General features: G+C 40.9%; 1 protein-coding gene across 1 annotated transcript in view; it reads right to left on the reverse strand.

Annotated features, from left to right (window-relative positions):
* Positions 1–15,747, reverse strand: part of LOC100560499 (unconventional myosin-X) — a 120,491-nt gene that overhangs the window by 66,612 nt on the left and 38,132 nt on the right. Inside the window, exons 4-8 of the mRNA XM_008111784.3 lie at positions 10,945–11,132; positions 10,409–10,543; positions 9,386–9,510; positions 8,377–8,390; positions 6,637–6,721 (exon numbers count right to left, since the gene is read on the reverse strand). Of these exons, the coding sequence (XP_008109991.2) occupies positions 6,637–6,721; positions 8,377–8,390; positions 9,386–9,510; positions 10,409–10,543; positions 10,945–11,132 (547 nt within the window). The remainder of the gene's footprint in view (positions 1–6,636; positions 6,722–8,376; positions 8,391–9,385; positions 9,511–10,408; positions 10,544–10,944; positions 11,133–15,747) is intronic.

The following is a 15,747-nucleotide window of genomic DNA, read 5'->3' on the forward strand; positions in this document are numbered from 1 at the left end:
AGCAAATCCGCAAAAAGTGAACCGCGAAGTAGTGAGGGAACACTGTATTCCAAAACAAAAATAATCCAAAACCCCAAACACTTCTGGTCCAAAGACTTTTGAATAAGGGACAGCCAACCTATATTTATTTTATTCATTAATTCATACATTCAGTTTATTTCACAGCTTTCTCCTAGTGCTCGGAGGCAAGGTGGCTTAGAACGTAATTTAAAAGGTCCAATAAATAAAACAATTGATTACACTCAGTAAGAAAAAAATTAAATGAATTATAGTCCTAAAACCCTAAAATATTTTAAAACACCAAACTAATAACCAGTAAGTACAAAACCATTTAAAAGTCCAGCACATCTCTTTTAAAACATCAAACCACACCAGGCAATCAATTGTTGAAGGCCTGCCTGAGAAGAAATGCCTTTGCTGTCCAGCAGAAGGACAAAAGGGAAAGAGCTAATCTGGAGAAGTGTCTGCAAAGCGATGTGATTGAGAGAAGGGTTTCTCCTGCAGATTTTAATGCCTAGGCATTCTTCTATAGAGGAATACAGCTCTTTAGATAGCAAGACCCAAGCTGTTTAGGGCTTTATAGGTCACAATCAACACTGAATTGTGCCCAGTAACGGACTGGTAGTCAGTGGAGCTGTTGCAACAAATAACAAAGTGTGTGTGTGTGAACACAACAGGAAGTGGCCTGAATCACTTTATGTTTTTTTAAAGGTCTCTCCTGGGCCTAAAATGCTTCTAAGACCCCACAGTAATATAATGCAGTTTGAAACTGCATTGTATTAGTGTAGATGGGGCTTTAGAGAGAGCAGCAGCGGTAGCATTAATGAATGAAGCAACCCAAAATGTCCTCATGTCTTATGCACCTTTTTTAGGCTTACATGCTTAGAAATAAACTTTTCTCTCTGTCTATTTGCTTCAAAATTAAAACTAATTTATTCCTCTTCCTGTTTTAGCTTAGCTTAGCTTAGCCGACCAACTTCACAAAGCTTTCCTTTCTCTAATGAAGATCCTATAATAAAAGTTTAGCTTATTTCCAATAACAATTGGCATCAATGCTCCTGAATCACACTCGCTAGCTGCTTACTTGCACACCTGTACTCTCTGTAAGTGACACTGGCTTCAAGTGGACTTTGGGGGTACAATGCATCCTGGGGGTGCCCCCGGGAACACTGAAAAGGCCTAGAGGGCTGCAAATGCAGGCTGCACTTTATTCTCCCATCCTCTTTTGCAGCACCTCCAAGTAGAATTCAAAATGCAGATAGATATATTGATTTATTTTTAGCTACTGATGAATATTTTAGCATTTTTCATCTTTACTGGGAAATGATGCTTTGTACAGTTAATCCATCTTACCCACTCGAGACCAAGTCACCTTATAATACCTTGGATTATTCCAGTGGAAGATCATGCCGACACAATGTTGGGGAAAATCCATTTCCCCTTTAATGTACTGGGAGGACTGCAGCTAAATCCAGTGGTATAGGGGAATGGGAGGAAGCAGATGATATTATGGACCCTGCTAATCCAGATATCCTGGGGCTTTGACCCTGTAAACACTGGCTCCATTGAGCATTACAGAGGCAACTGCACTTATTGGAAGCCCGTTCATATTATTTTAAAATTATGGTTTAAAACTATTTATTGATGGATGTCAATATGTATTTGGCTTATATGTTTTTATAGATGTTTAATGTTTATGCCACATATATGGTTTTATGTGTGTTGTGTCATTCGTCGTTCCCTGCCTCAATCCACAGGAAGAGTGGCTAAGAAGTGAATGTTGCTGTTGTTATTATTAACATCATCATCATCATCATCATCATCATCATCATCATCATCATCATCATTATTATTATTATATCCTTTTCCTCTTGAATGACACCTGCATAGCCACCAATTGTCTCACATTGGCATGAAAATCCTTGAATAATAATAATAATAATAATAATAAGAATAAGAAGAAGAAGAAGAAGAAGAAGAAGTAGTTGTTGTTGTTGTTTTAGGGGCCCCTCGTGGCACAGTGTGTTAAAGTGCTGAACTGCTGAACTTGCGGACCAAAAGGTCCCAGGCTCAAATCCCGGGAGTGGAATGAGCGCCCGCTGTTAGCCCCAGCTCCTGCCAATCTAGCAGTTCGAAAACATGCAAATGTGAGTAGATCAATAGGTACCGCTCCAGCGGGAAGGTAACGATGCTCCATGCAGTCATGCCGACCACATGATCTGGAGATGTCTATGGACAACACTGGCTCCTCGGCTTAGAAATGGAGATGAGCACCAACCCCCAGAGTTGATCACAACTGGACTTAACATCAGGGGAAACCTTTACCTTTACCTAATAATAAGTTTTACTACCCAACTCTCTTTTCAGCTCAAGGTGGGGCACAACACAGTTAAAATACATCCTTAAAAGCACATTATCTGTCATCCCACTTTTTCAGGGCTATTCCAGAAAGTCCCTACATCCCAGGATCTGATCCCAGGTTTTCTATTTATCCCAGATTATCTGGCAGTGTGGACTCATATAATCCAGTTTAAAGCAGAAAACCTGGGATCAGATCCTGAGATATAGGGGCTGTCTGGAAGGGCCCTCAATGGCTTTTAAAAGTCCCCAGTTTCTCTCTTCTCTTCCTACTTTCCCTCAGATCATCTCAACTCCTGTAAACGGAGTTCAAAGTGCAAACATAGTTTGCGATCAATTCATCCTGCATCCAGAGATGAGGAGGAAGAACATACCCTTCCTAGAACCTTTCTACACAGCTGTATAAAATATAAATATAAAATTTGCCCCGGTGGCGAAGTACGTTAAAGCACTGAGCTGGAGACCGAAAGGTCTCAGGTTCAAACCCTGGGAGCGGCGTGAGTGGCTGCTGTTAGCTCCAGCTCCTGGCAACCTAGCAGTTCGAAAACATGCCAATGTGAGTAGATCAATAGGTACCGCTCCGGCGGGAAGGTAACGGCGTTCCATGCAGTCATGCCAGCCACATGACCTTGGAGGTGTCTACGGACAACGCCGGCTCTTCGGCTTAGAAATGGAGATGAGCACCAACCCCCAGAGTCAGACATGACTGGACTTAACGTCAGGGGAAACCTTTACCTTTTTAAATTTGAACTGGATTATATGGCAGTGTAGACTCAGATAATCCAGTTCAAAGAAGATAATGTGAATTAGCTGCCTTGACATTCTGGATTATATGGCAATGTAAAAGGACCCCCAATAGTACAGTAGGCTCAGGCGAAATCAAACTGCTGCAGCCTCTCCTAGCTTATCCTTCCTCATTAATAATTTCTGCCATTTCAACAACACACTGATATTTCTTGAATATACATGTCCCAGTTTTTCAACTGTGCAATATGGATGGCATGCATGTGTTTACTACATCGGAAATAAAGGTTATTCCATTATCACCACCCCAAGCAAAAACGGACCTGGGAAAGAGTGAAAGGCATCATTTGTGCTATTTCTTTTATGGGTACTTAACACCCATTTTAATCTCAGCTTTATAAAATGGCCCACATTTATCATGGGTTTCTGGGACATGAGCCCTGAAGCATGTTCAGAAACGATCTTAATATTGTTGTATTTCTAATGTGGGCCTTTTTCTCCCTTATGAACCTATGTCTGTGCTTAATGTGGTGTGTAACGTGGAAAACAGCCGCTGCTAATTTGAATGATGTGCCCTAGAAATGAGTTTATTTGAACATGCCCTGTGCAGAGAACATAAGGCACCGACAGAGCCCTAGTGAGCCTCACACCGCAGCAGGGGAGAAGGGACTGGGGGAATGCAGCTGTGCAACCAGGGCAACCTAATGACAATTGCATCCCTCACAGGAAGATGGGCATTTCTGGGAAATGTGGGAGAATCCTAGTGCAGGGGAAAATAGACCAGGACCAAGACAGCAAGGAAGCTCCAAATAGCGTGGGAGTCCAGTACGTTTCAGGCCGGCCTGATGCAAAGAATACACAGTACTCTGGCAAGTCTGCCCCCCCCCCCCCCCAAAGGCTTTCCTTTACAAACTGTCTAAAGGTTAATTCAGAAACTGGGCCAACATCTCCAAGTCCAAGAAAAATATATCTACCATATATCTTGCCGAGTTTTTCAGCCCTCTTTTTTTGACTGAAAAAGCCTCCCTTGGCTTATAATGGGGTCAAGGTCAAGACCGGGCAACAGAACCTGGAGGCCATTGTTTGCAATAGATGATATATTTCTCTCTTATCCTCCCTTATCAGTGTGTTTTCCAAAACCTCCCTTGCTCTTAACCAAGGGAGTGTTTTGAAAAGGGAAAAACACCCTTGCAAGTCAGGAAGAAGAAAAAAAATATATCCATTAATCTTATAGAAGCATTTTTTCCTGAAATATTTGTTAAAACTCTCCTACAGATATATTAACCCCCTGCATGCATTTGCAATACTTATATATCTGTATCTATCTATATACATTAATTTTATATAGGAATTTTCCCCTCATGTTTGCAGGTCTTTGCAAATCCTATATACAGTAGAGTCTCACTTATCCAACATAAACAGGTTGGTAAAACGTTGGATAAGCGATATATGTTGGATAAGAAGGAGGGATTAAGGAAAAGCCTATTACACATCAAATTAGGTTATGATTTTACAAATTAAGCACCAAAACATCATGTTTAAGAACAAATTTGACAGAAAAAGTACAGTAGAGTGTCACTTATCCAACGTTCTGGATTATCCAACGCATTTTTGTAGTCAATGTTTTCAATATAACATGATATTTTTGTGCTAATTTTGTAAATACAGTAATTACAACATAACATTACTGCGTATTGAACTACTTTTTCTGTCAAATTTGTTGTGTAACGTGATGTTTTGGTGCTTAATTTGTAAAATCATAAACTATTTTGATGTTTTAATAGGCTTTTTCTTAATCTTTCCTTATTATCCAACATATTCGCTTATCCAACATCCTGCCGGCCCGTTTATGTTGGATAAGTGAGACTCTACTGTAGTTCAATACGCAGTAATGCTATGTAGTAATTACTGTATTTACGAATTTAGTACCAAAATATCACGATGTATTGAAAACACTGACTACAAAAATACGTTGGATAATCCAGAACATTGGATAAGCGAGTGTTGGATAAGTGAGACTCTACTGTACTTATAGATCCATGTACATGTATATCTGTATCCATATATATATACATTATTTAACCTAGTGATGCCTTGATTAATGTAATTTTATTGGTATCTATTTTTTTTTAAAAAAATTACCAGTAGCTACTTCATTTCCCACCCTCAACTTATACTCGGGTCAATAAGTTATCCCAGTTTTTTGTGGTAAAATTAGTTGCCTTGGCTTATATTTGGGTTGGCTTATACTCGAGTATATACGGTATGTTTCCGTACTCATAGGGAATAGAACTCAGTGTTTTGAAAAATGAGTTTTTCAGATCATATCATGTGCTATTAGCCATGGTAGTTGAAGGGTTCTGGAGTCTATTGCACAAAGTAATGTTTTCAAGTTCTGGTAGAACCCAAAGAAGGAACCACAGAACAGTAGACTTTATTTAAATACATAGAATCATAAAATCATAGAGTTGGAAGAGACCTTGCGGGCCATCCAGTCCAATCCCTACCAAGTAGTAAAATCGCATTTTAAAGCACCTCCAACAGATGGCCATCCAGCCTCTGTTTAAAAGTCTCCAAAGAAGGAGCTTCCACTACACTTTCTGTGGTGGAGGCTCTACCTTTCTCATTTCCCTGTAAAGTCAGAGGAGCAATGATATTCCCAACCTGGGATCTGGACCCAACATCTTACCAGTTGGGGAGTAGGTGGCTGTGCCCCTCAATGTTGCTGGGCTACTGCTCCCAATATTCCTGCCTACTGGTCATGCTGGCTTGGCATGGTGGGAGTTCGACCACATGTAAAAATCTCAGGTCCCTTATCAATGGTGCAGATCTTTGTTCCTGTGATTCTCATGCCTCTTAATTCTAGGAAATTATCCTTATCCCTAAACTCCTGCTACGTGGGACACTCACAACATGGGCTGGATCTACACTGCCATATAATCCAGATTATGAAAGCAGATAATCCCCATTATCTGCTTTAAACTGAATTATATGAGTCAACATTGCTATACAATCTAGTTTTTTTAATCGTGTCAAAAGCAACTTGAGAACATACTGCAAGTTGTTTCTGGTGTGAGATAATTGGCTGTTTACAGAGACGCTGCTCAGGGGAAGCCCAGATGTGTTAGAAGGGAGGCTTCTCTCATGTCCCCACAAGCTAGATCTGACAGACAGGAGCTCATCCCGTCTCGCAGATTCGAACTAGCAACCTTCAGGTCAGCAACCCAACCTTCAGGTCAGCAGTTTAGCCGGCACAAGGGTTTAACCCACTGCGCCACTGGGGTTCCACATATGATCAATTTCAATGCAGATAATCTGGATTTTATATGGCCATGTAGATCCAGCCAGAGAAAGACGGAGATACATCAGAGATATAAAATGCTGTTGTTGTGTTTTAGATATATATTGTTTTTTACCTTCTGTATATATAGGAAATAAGTTAGGAAAAAGGAGTGCAAAAATGGAAATAACATCCCTAACAGCAGCAGAGATTCTCAATGAACAGAAGAGCACACTGTTGGGAAATTCCATTACCTTTTCGTTCCCCGCTGACGCCAGCTAATAAAGCATAGAAGATATGATAATTACGTTCTCCTGGGTTCTGGTGAACAACTCTGTTCTGAAAAAAAAGGAATGAAAGACGGGTGAGATCAGACCCCATGCACCAGTTAGCAAGTCATGAGGCTCCCAAAAGAGTAGTTCTACTCAGTCTGTGTGCTCTACTCTAAAGGGGGGAAATCCACTTGTGGTTAGCACCACATTCCAGCAAGATGAAAGGTTCCAGGACAATGTCCATACAAGTAGTTTTTTCATGCAATTGCTGCTGATATCCAAGAAGAAGGAGAGCACAAGCTACATTGAAACCTTTGTACTCTGTTTCCTTACTTTCTTTGTCTAACATAGATACAATGCAATTTGTAACTCATGAGAAAAGACTTGCATTTTCTACCTCATGGCTACCTAATCCTCCCCCCAACTTGGTCCTCTCCAGATGTGTCAGATTACAGTTCCTATCACCTCTAAACAGCATATCTTGCTTATTTTTTTTCCTGCTAGCAGAACAAAATATGAAACGTTTCAAATGATAACCACTCTCACTTTCTCCGAAGCTGTCTTAATTCTTCCTTTTGCAACACTACATAAAACTTACTGGAATGGAGCTATGGCACAGCCTCAACTACAGAAAACTAAAAGAAAAGAAAGAAAGCTGAATGTGTTATTCTGGAATGAGTAAGACATATACTTCTAGAATAGGAAAAACATGCTTTGTTGGTTTGTTTGTTGTGCTTGTGAAAATCTAAACCTTTTCACTCTAGAGCAGGGGTCCTCAAACCTTTTTAGCTGCGGAACCCTGTTTTAAGCAAATGTTTCTTGTGGAGCCCCAAAGAATGTTTATATATTGGGTTGCTGTGAGTTTTCCGGGCTGTTTGGCCATGTTCCAGAAGCATTCTCTCCTGACGTTTTGCCCACATCTATGGCAGGCATCCTCAGAGGTTGTAAGATATGTTGGAAACTAAGCAAGTGGGGTTTATATATATGTGGGAAGTTCAGAGTGGGAGAAAGAACTCTTGTCTGTTTAAAGCAAGTGTGAATGTTGCAAATGGCCAGCTTGATTAGCATTGAATGGCCTTGCAGATTCAAAGCTTGGCTGCTTCTTGCCTGAGGTAATCCTTTGTTGTTAGCTGGCCCTGATTGTTTTTTGTCTGGAATTCCAGTTTTTGAGTGTTGTTCCTTATTTACTGTCCTGATTTTAGAGTTTTTCAAATACTGGTATCCAGATTTTGTTCATTTTCACGGTTTCCTCCTTTCTGTTGAAATAGTCCAATGCTTGTGGATTTCAATGGCTTCTCTGTGTAGTGTAACATGGTGGTTGTGAGAGTGGTCCATCATTTCTGTGTTCTCAAATAATATGTTGTGTCCAGGTTGGTTCATTAAGTGCTCTGTAATGGCTGAATTCTCTGTTTATAATCTATTATCAGGCATGGGCAAACTTTTTGACCAACATAACAATATTTCAGTGGAAGACACCAAGGGCCATCCAGTCCAACCCCCTCCTATCATCCAGGAAAAGCACAATCAAAGCACTCCCTGAACGGTGGGAGGGAAATAGGGTTTTGGAAGCAAGCAAGGCAAGGGGGAAAGAAACTGGGCAGTGAGGAAGGGGAGAAAAAAGGCTTTTGGCGGCAAGGGAGACAGGGTTGGAGAGGAGCAGCTTGGAGGAGGAGAAGAGAACCGGGGAGAAAGCAGGATAGGGCAGAAATGGGCTTTACTCACCTTCTCCAATAAATCTGAACAACAGGTTAAGGAGGAAACTATACTGCAGTGACACTATTAACAGCTCTGCCAACTTTCGGGCAAAAGGATCTTTAATTCCAGTACAGCAGAGTAAGTGTAAGACCTGGCTCCATATATAACAATTAACAAAACAATTAACAAAACAAAGAAGGCCTGGAAAGCAACAGAATACAGCCTCAAATAGTCTTTGTTTGCCAATAAAGAATGGCGCAATGGGTTAAATCCTTGTCCCGACAGAACTGCTGACCGAAAGATCAGCGGTCTGAATCTGGGGAACGGGGTGAGTTCCTGTCTGTCAGCTCTAGCTCCCCATGCGGGGACATGAGAGAAGCCTTCCACAGGATGGCAAAACATCTGGGCATGCCCAAGGCAATGTCATTGCAGATGGCCAATTCTCACACATCAGATGTGACTTGCAGTTTCTCAAGTTGCTGCTGACACAACAAAAAACCAATAAAGAAGTACACATAAATGATAACTAAATCTCAATTAATTGAAACAGTTATGTATCTCTCTCTCATATACAGTATATAGGTGCGTGTGTATCTCCAAACATCTTATCCAAGCCTTGCCTAACCCATATCACCAAAGAAAACATGCAAACTGTTCAAGAGCACAGAACAGCTTTGCATGAACTGCAACAGATACAGATGTCTTGTGCAAGCCAAATACATTTTGACACACTCTGCCTTCATCGGTAACTAACAGATAAGAATAAACCACTCCTTTGTAGGTGAAAGAATAGAGGCTTTTACCAAGCCAAGCCTTCCAGATGGGAGAGGGAAGACACGGTTTGGTAAAGCCCTCTATAGTCTTTGAAGTTTGAATAGAAGATCAAAAGCCTACTTCCCCTCGAGGAAAACCTTCCCCTTTGAAAGACCAAAGTAGTGATAGAAGACTCCATGATTTCTTTAGGCTGCAGCCAAAGCAGCTTAGCCGAGGTAGCCCTGGGAGATCAGGGACTGAAACTGGCAAAAGATAAGGATACAGTCAGTGACTCTCCCTCCCTGGATGTGCCCATGCTGGGAAAAGTGCAGCTGGATGAATTTGCCAAAGCGGCTGGAATTATTGTTATAGACTGTCTTGGCATTTCCAAAAGCTTCCAGAATTGGGCTAAGGGAGGAAGAAGAAAAGTGTATTAGGTCATATGTTTAAGATACAACTGGGTAACTTCATGCTATAATTTTGCATGACTCCAAAATTCCTGACTGAAGGGATCATATCTGTCTTGAGAATCGATTTTCATTTACGACCTCTCCTTCAAGCTTCTAACCCTTAAGGTAAGAAGGATAGATCTGAAATTGTATTAGTAATACTTGATGGCATCTAAGAAGTCAGAAGCCCATTCAGACTACAGAATTAGGTACTGCTATGATTCTGCTTTAACTGACATGGTTTTATTGTCGAAGGCTTTCATGGCCAGAATCACTGGGTTGCTGTGAATCTTTTGGGCTATATGGCCATGTTTGGAACATGGCCATACAGCCCGAAAGACTCGCAGCAACCCACTGACATGGCTTTGTCCTGCGGGATCCTGGGATTGTAGTTCAAGGAGGGGCATTTAGCTTTCTCATGTAGAAAGTTCCTCTGATGTACTGGATCAAACTACAAACCCAGAAGTGTGAATGGGATCCTGATCTTTGCAGGTATATTCAAATGAGAGGTCATTTTTTTGGCATCCAGTCTGCTATTTTGGAAATTCTTCTCCCAGCAACTATAAGTGTACATGGAAGCAGTAGGTGAGTCCTGCACATACTATCCACACATGGATCCCATGCTAAATGCAATGGTATGATGAGAACAGAACATGTGGTTCCCAAGTGGGAGAAAAAGAAATTGTAAGTCACCTTGAATCCCAGTTTTTGGGGGAAAGTGCAATAATAATAAGCTCTGTTAGCTAAAAATAATAAGCCAGCCACCTGCAGGTGAAGTCACACTTCTGGGAAGAAACACTAATCTACACATGCACATATAACTTATGGTAATCCACTCTACCAATATGGACACCTACCTGCTTTCCATGATGGCCTCTTCCACGTGTGTGCTCTTCTCTGATGCAGAGCCACCCACTGACATCTGGCTCATGACCGATAAAAACTTCAACAGCAGCTTGGTGCTCTCTGTCTTCCCAGCTCCACTTTCACCACTATTAATGGGCAGCCAAAATCGCTTACTTAGGAGAGGACTAACCAATGGCAAGAATAATCACAGTCGTAGGTTTTAAAGAATAGCTCTTCAATGTGCATACAAATTTCAGCAGAGCAGTAGAGAAGAATCTTATTCAGCTCAAAGGCAACTTCAGATTTAGAGAAGTTCTCATGGGCCATATCCTAGTGGTGGTGTGACCAAACCAAGCCTTAGGAGAGACATTTCAAGCTTTTACAATGGGGGAACACTGAACAATGACGTTGTAGGGAAGGGTTGTGATACCTTAGAGACCCCAGGCGGACCGCATTTACCCCAGGGTCTGAGATTCCTCTGATTAAATAAAGGGATGTGATGTTTAGAGAAGAGTTTGTTGCAGAACCTATCCACGCACTCTCTCACCTGATGAGGATACACTGGCTGTCGTGTCGCCTCCATAGGCAGCTATAGCACTCACTGGCAGTGGCAAAGATGTGAGGGGGCAGCTCCCCCAGACAGTGCTGTCGGTAGAGGTCAATGGCAGCTGCATCATACAGGCCAGCAATAGGCTTGTAAGGATTCACAGACACTAAGATGGACCCAATGTTTGTCTGAAAAGGAAGGATAAGGAAAGTCAACATGTAAGGAGTTGTAATCTTCATTGTTAAATGCAGACTGCAATCCCACCCAGCATGGTTAAATGTAGCTGGGGTAGGACTACACGTTTTTTAGTCCCCAAAATATTAAGAGGGCAATTTACATATCAGGGCTGTATATGGAGGCCAGAAAACACAGAGATCTTGCTGTGTCTGTAGGAGTGTGTTGCACATCATAAATTGCAGAACATGCATAAGTTATGCCTGTTAAAATTATTGGCGTACATTTTTGGATCCTAATTTTTCTGGACACACCAAAGGGCATCAAAATCCCACTTCCCATGTGTTGTGTTTGTGTCTTCACATTGTGTGACCATTCATTTCATGGGGTTTTCTTAGGTAAGTAATACTCAGAGATGGTTTTGCCAAATCCTTCCTCTGAATTATGGTACAACCCACATACACATGGGGATATGTTCCTGGACTTCATGTGGATATACAAATTCATAAACACTAGCTAACCATATTGAAATGAAGAATCACACTGGAGGAATTAGAAAATGCCCAGAGAGACATATTTTGTTGGACATGGATAAATGAAACCCTTGATACCAATCCCATGGATACAAGGGTCATACAGTATAGTTTGAGAAACTGATATTAATTTGTGGACTCGCATCCAAATACTAACTAGGGCTGGCTATGTATAGTTTCCAAGACTGGATAGGATCTGTTGACTTTTTCACCACAAGTTAGCCTGAACATATTCAGGGTTTCTACTCTCTCACTGGAGATTTTAGATGACAGCATGGAGATACTTAAGAATGGTCTCACTCACTTGCAGCCTCTTTATTTCTATCTCATTGTCCTATGAGTTGTAGTCCAGCATCTGGAGGACCACATAAAATGACATGGTAGGTTGGATTCGGCCCGCAGGCCTTGCATTTGATATATGTGCTCTAAAAGATTCCTCGTGTTTTTTGTTTCCTGATGCAAGATATACCTGACCTGACCTGGCTGTTTCATTTCACATGTGTATATTCTTAATTTTGAATAAAATGGTTGCTGAAACATATCCAACTTTTCTTCTTTTTGTGGTGAAGGAACTTGTCTCTTTTCTTCTCATGCTATATTTGTTTTGTTAATGAATTAATATCCAGTAACACTTCATTAACTGAGGAACAACTACATTTGTAGACATGCTTCCATGAGAACTATTGTATGCCAGCAGAGGGCAACACTCTGCCTCTCTCCTACTTCTATTTGTGTGTCATCTGAACCATAAGCTCTGACCACTTCCATTCCCAATGGCTTTGCCGAGACACTTCAGCATATGGTCAGACTGTGAATGGTACCACGAGCACTCCAAAGACAGAATCAAGAAGAGATGGTGCAAGAACCACAAAGGAGGACTGGATTGTCACCAAAAAAGGACAGGTGCTGACAACTAGTTTCCGAATACTATTAAAACTCATGGGGACCAGCATCACATTGGACAAGAAGAGCAGCTCAGAAGAAGCATGGAGAGAAGAGCAAATGTAATATCTGAACCAGCATTAAATTTGCTAACACAAATGAGTGAGGCCCCTTCCACACAGTTGAATAAAATCCAACATTATCGGTTTTGAACTGGAATATATGGCAGTGTGGACTCAGATAACCCAGTTCAAAGCAGATACTGTGGGATTTTCAGCCTTGATATTGTGGGATATGGGGCTGTATGGAAGGACCCTGAGAGAAAGCAGGGGAGATGCAGGCACACAGATTATTGAACGGGAAACCAGGCTACCTCTGTAGCAATGATGCATGAGGACTTCAGTCTTTGCAAATTCCTATATGAATTATCCTTGCCAACCTGTCTCAGACTAACAAGTAGGTCAGAGCATAGCTATCCATTAGAGTTTGCATTGCTTCAAACACTGTAGAGTTATCAGCTTGACAAAGTAGAAAAATGCTTTTTTAAAAAATGTATTTCAAAGAAAAATATACCTACATTTTGGTAGGCAAATGCATTCCAAAATAGCAGCTCAATGTTATTTTGATGTGAATTTTTAAAATCTTAATCTGAGTTTTATTCTTTAATCTTAATATGAAAACGGGTGGACACAAATAGATGTGACAGGGACCAGAAAAAACAACTGTAATTATGTGGCAAAGTGATGTGTGTAGAGTTCTCTTTTCCATCCCAGGATAGATGGAGAAATAAGCACTGTAAATCCAACTATATTTAAAATGTCCAGAAATGTATTATGTGAGAGAATAACAACTAGATATATCAAATTTTGTGTTTTTCTTTCTATAGCGCAGCCATGGAGGCTGAATCTGGAGTGCAGGCAGATGTTTGATCTTTTATACTCAGCCAATGGTGGAAAAGGGGATATTGTCCTGATTAAGACAAAAAGCAGCTTTTGGGATGGGCGTAATCCCAGATCTTCTACACAACAGGCAGCATGGTCCTCAGAGCCCTCCTGGGCTCATTGATATCCTTCTGATGTGGATGAAGAAGGCGCCTGGCTGTTTTAAAACACTGGAAAAGCTAATGAAGGGGGATCCATCACTCCCAGGACAGGAATCAATGGTTTTAAGAGGAGACTGTCTCAAGAGGAGGGTTAAAGCACCAAGCCTCTGCAGCCCAGCCAAAAAGGGGAAACTAAGAGGGTACATTATGGCTCTCTAAAAACATATGGAGAGGAATAGCTATTAAAGCAAAGAGAGAAGAGCTATTTAGAGTATGGGATATCACTGAGTACACGAACAAATTATTATATAAGCTGTCCATTAATAGCATGCTGGATAGGGATAAGAAAGCTGAAAGATGAATCAAGTATTGGAGGAATCTTAGAGGGAAGAGAATTTGTATTAATTTTTCAGCAGAGCTAGGCAGGTTTCAACAGTAATGGAATTCATGTTATTTATTTTATGCCGCATCTCAATAGCAGCCTACTAGAGTGGGGCAAGAAATGTTCATCTCTGGTTTTGGGGCCACAACATCTTTCCTCAGGTGCAGAAAGTGCCGCAACAAAAGATAGGATTTGAGGCAGAAGAGAAGTCCCATTTCCACCAAGGACTGAAGAATCAACGCAAGGAATCTTTCCTGGCTGCCCTGCCTCCTACTATCCTATGCCTTTTATTTAATCCACTGACATCATCCAGTGATTTACCACCTATCCTATTCTGGTACACAACGGGAAATCTTTCACATTTCTCAATAAACCCCTTCTGTCAGGGAAAAGGAATTATAGCAAATTATACTGTTTTTTTAAACAGTTTAATTTTTGGTAATCTCTTTGCCCCTCGGGAAGAACGAAAGCCTCAAATGTGTCAGGACTTATAGTCTTTCACAAGAAATCTTCATGCAGTTTCTGAGTTTTTAAGAATTTGCTCTATGCATGCATCCTTCTGCCAAATCTTCCCTCAGGCCTCCACCTGTGATATGTGGCTAATAACACTCAATGTATAGGATTGCCATAAAGATTACTGAGTGCCAAACATGGCTTTATAAGAAAGTGAGGCTCTGAACACGTACTGTTTTTCTTGCAACACTGAACACAAAAAGCTCATGATGTGATTATCACCGTATAATGCATCTCCAAAGGCCTCGCCTCATAATACTTTCTGGAAGAAATGGAGCAATGTGTAACACAATCACAAGAGATCTGGGACATTAGAGAAGCCTCCCACAGGATGGTAAAACATCCGGGTGTCCCCTGGGCAATGTCCTTGCAGATGGCCTATTCTCTCACACCAGAAGCAACTTGCAGTTTCTCCATTCTCTCCCGACACACAGACACTCACACAGAAATAACAGATCTTTTCATGTTCTTGGTATTATATCAGGGTGGGAAACATGTGACTCTCCAGAAGGATTGGCCTACGGCTGTCCTCACCCAACATAACTAGTGGTAAGGAGCCCTTGCAGTTGGTAGCTCATAATGTCTGGATGATAAGACAGATCACTGAAATTTTACTTTTTTGAGCTACAATTTCCACAGACTGCAATCTCTGGGACATTCTGGGAGATAGACCAAAAAGTAACTCTTTAATACTCTGTCCATCCTACACCTGCATTAATAAAACAGAAAAACAAAATAAAGAATATAGAGTGACCACAGCTCCATTTCTCTCATAATATCTTGTACAGCTTCTCAGACAAACTGCTCTGAACGCTCACAAAAGTGCTACATAAATACTAATTTTTACCTATCATGTTATTTTTAAATCAACTACAGTAGAGTCTCACTTATCCAAGGTTCTGTATTATCCAAGGCAGTCTGCCTTTTAGTAGTCATTGTTTTTGTAGTTGCAATGTTTTGGTGCTAAATTCAAAAATACAGTAAAAACATTACTGTGTATTGAACTGCTTTTTGTGTCAATTTCTTTTAAAACATGATGTTTTGGTGCTTAATTTGTAAAATCATAATGTAATTATATGTCTAATCGGCTTTTTTCTTAACCCCTCCTTATTATCCAAGATTTTCGCTTATCCAATGTTCTGCCGGCCTGTTTATCTTGGATAAGTGAGACTCTACTGTAACACATTATTTCTTTTCCTATAGCACAAAGGATAAAGGGAAGAAGGAAGAAGAGAAGGTGGAAGCAACTGGGAGAAACAATGGTGGACATCTGATAT

Source organism: Anolis carolinensis, chromosome 1 (assembly GCF_035594765.1).
Source record: "Anolis carolinensis isolate JA03-04 chromosome 1, rAnoCar3.1.pri, whole genome shotgun sequence".
Classification (NCBI taxonomy): Eukaryota; Metazoa; Chordata; class Lepidosauria; order Squamata; family Dactyloidae; genus Anolis; species Anolis carolinensis.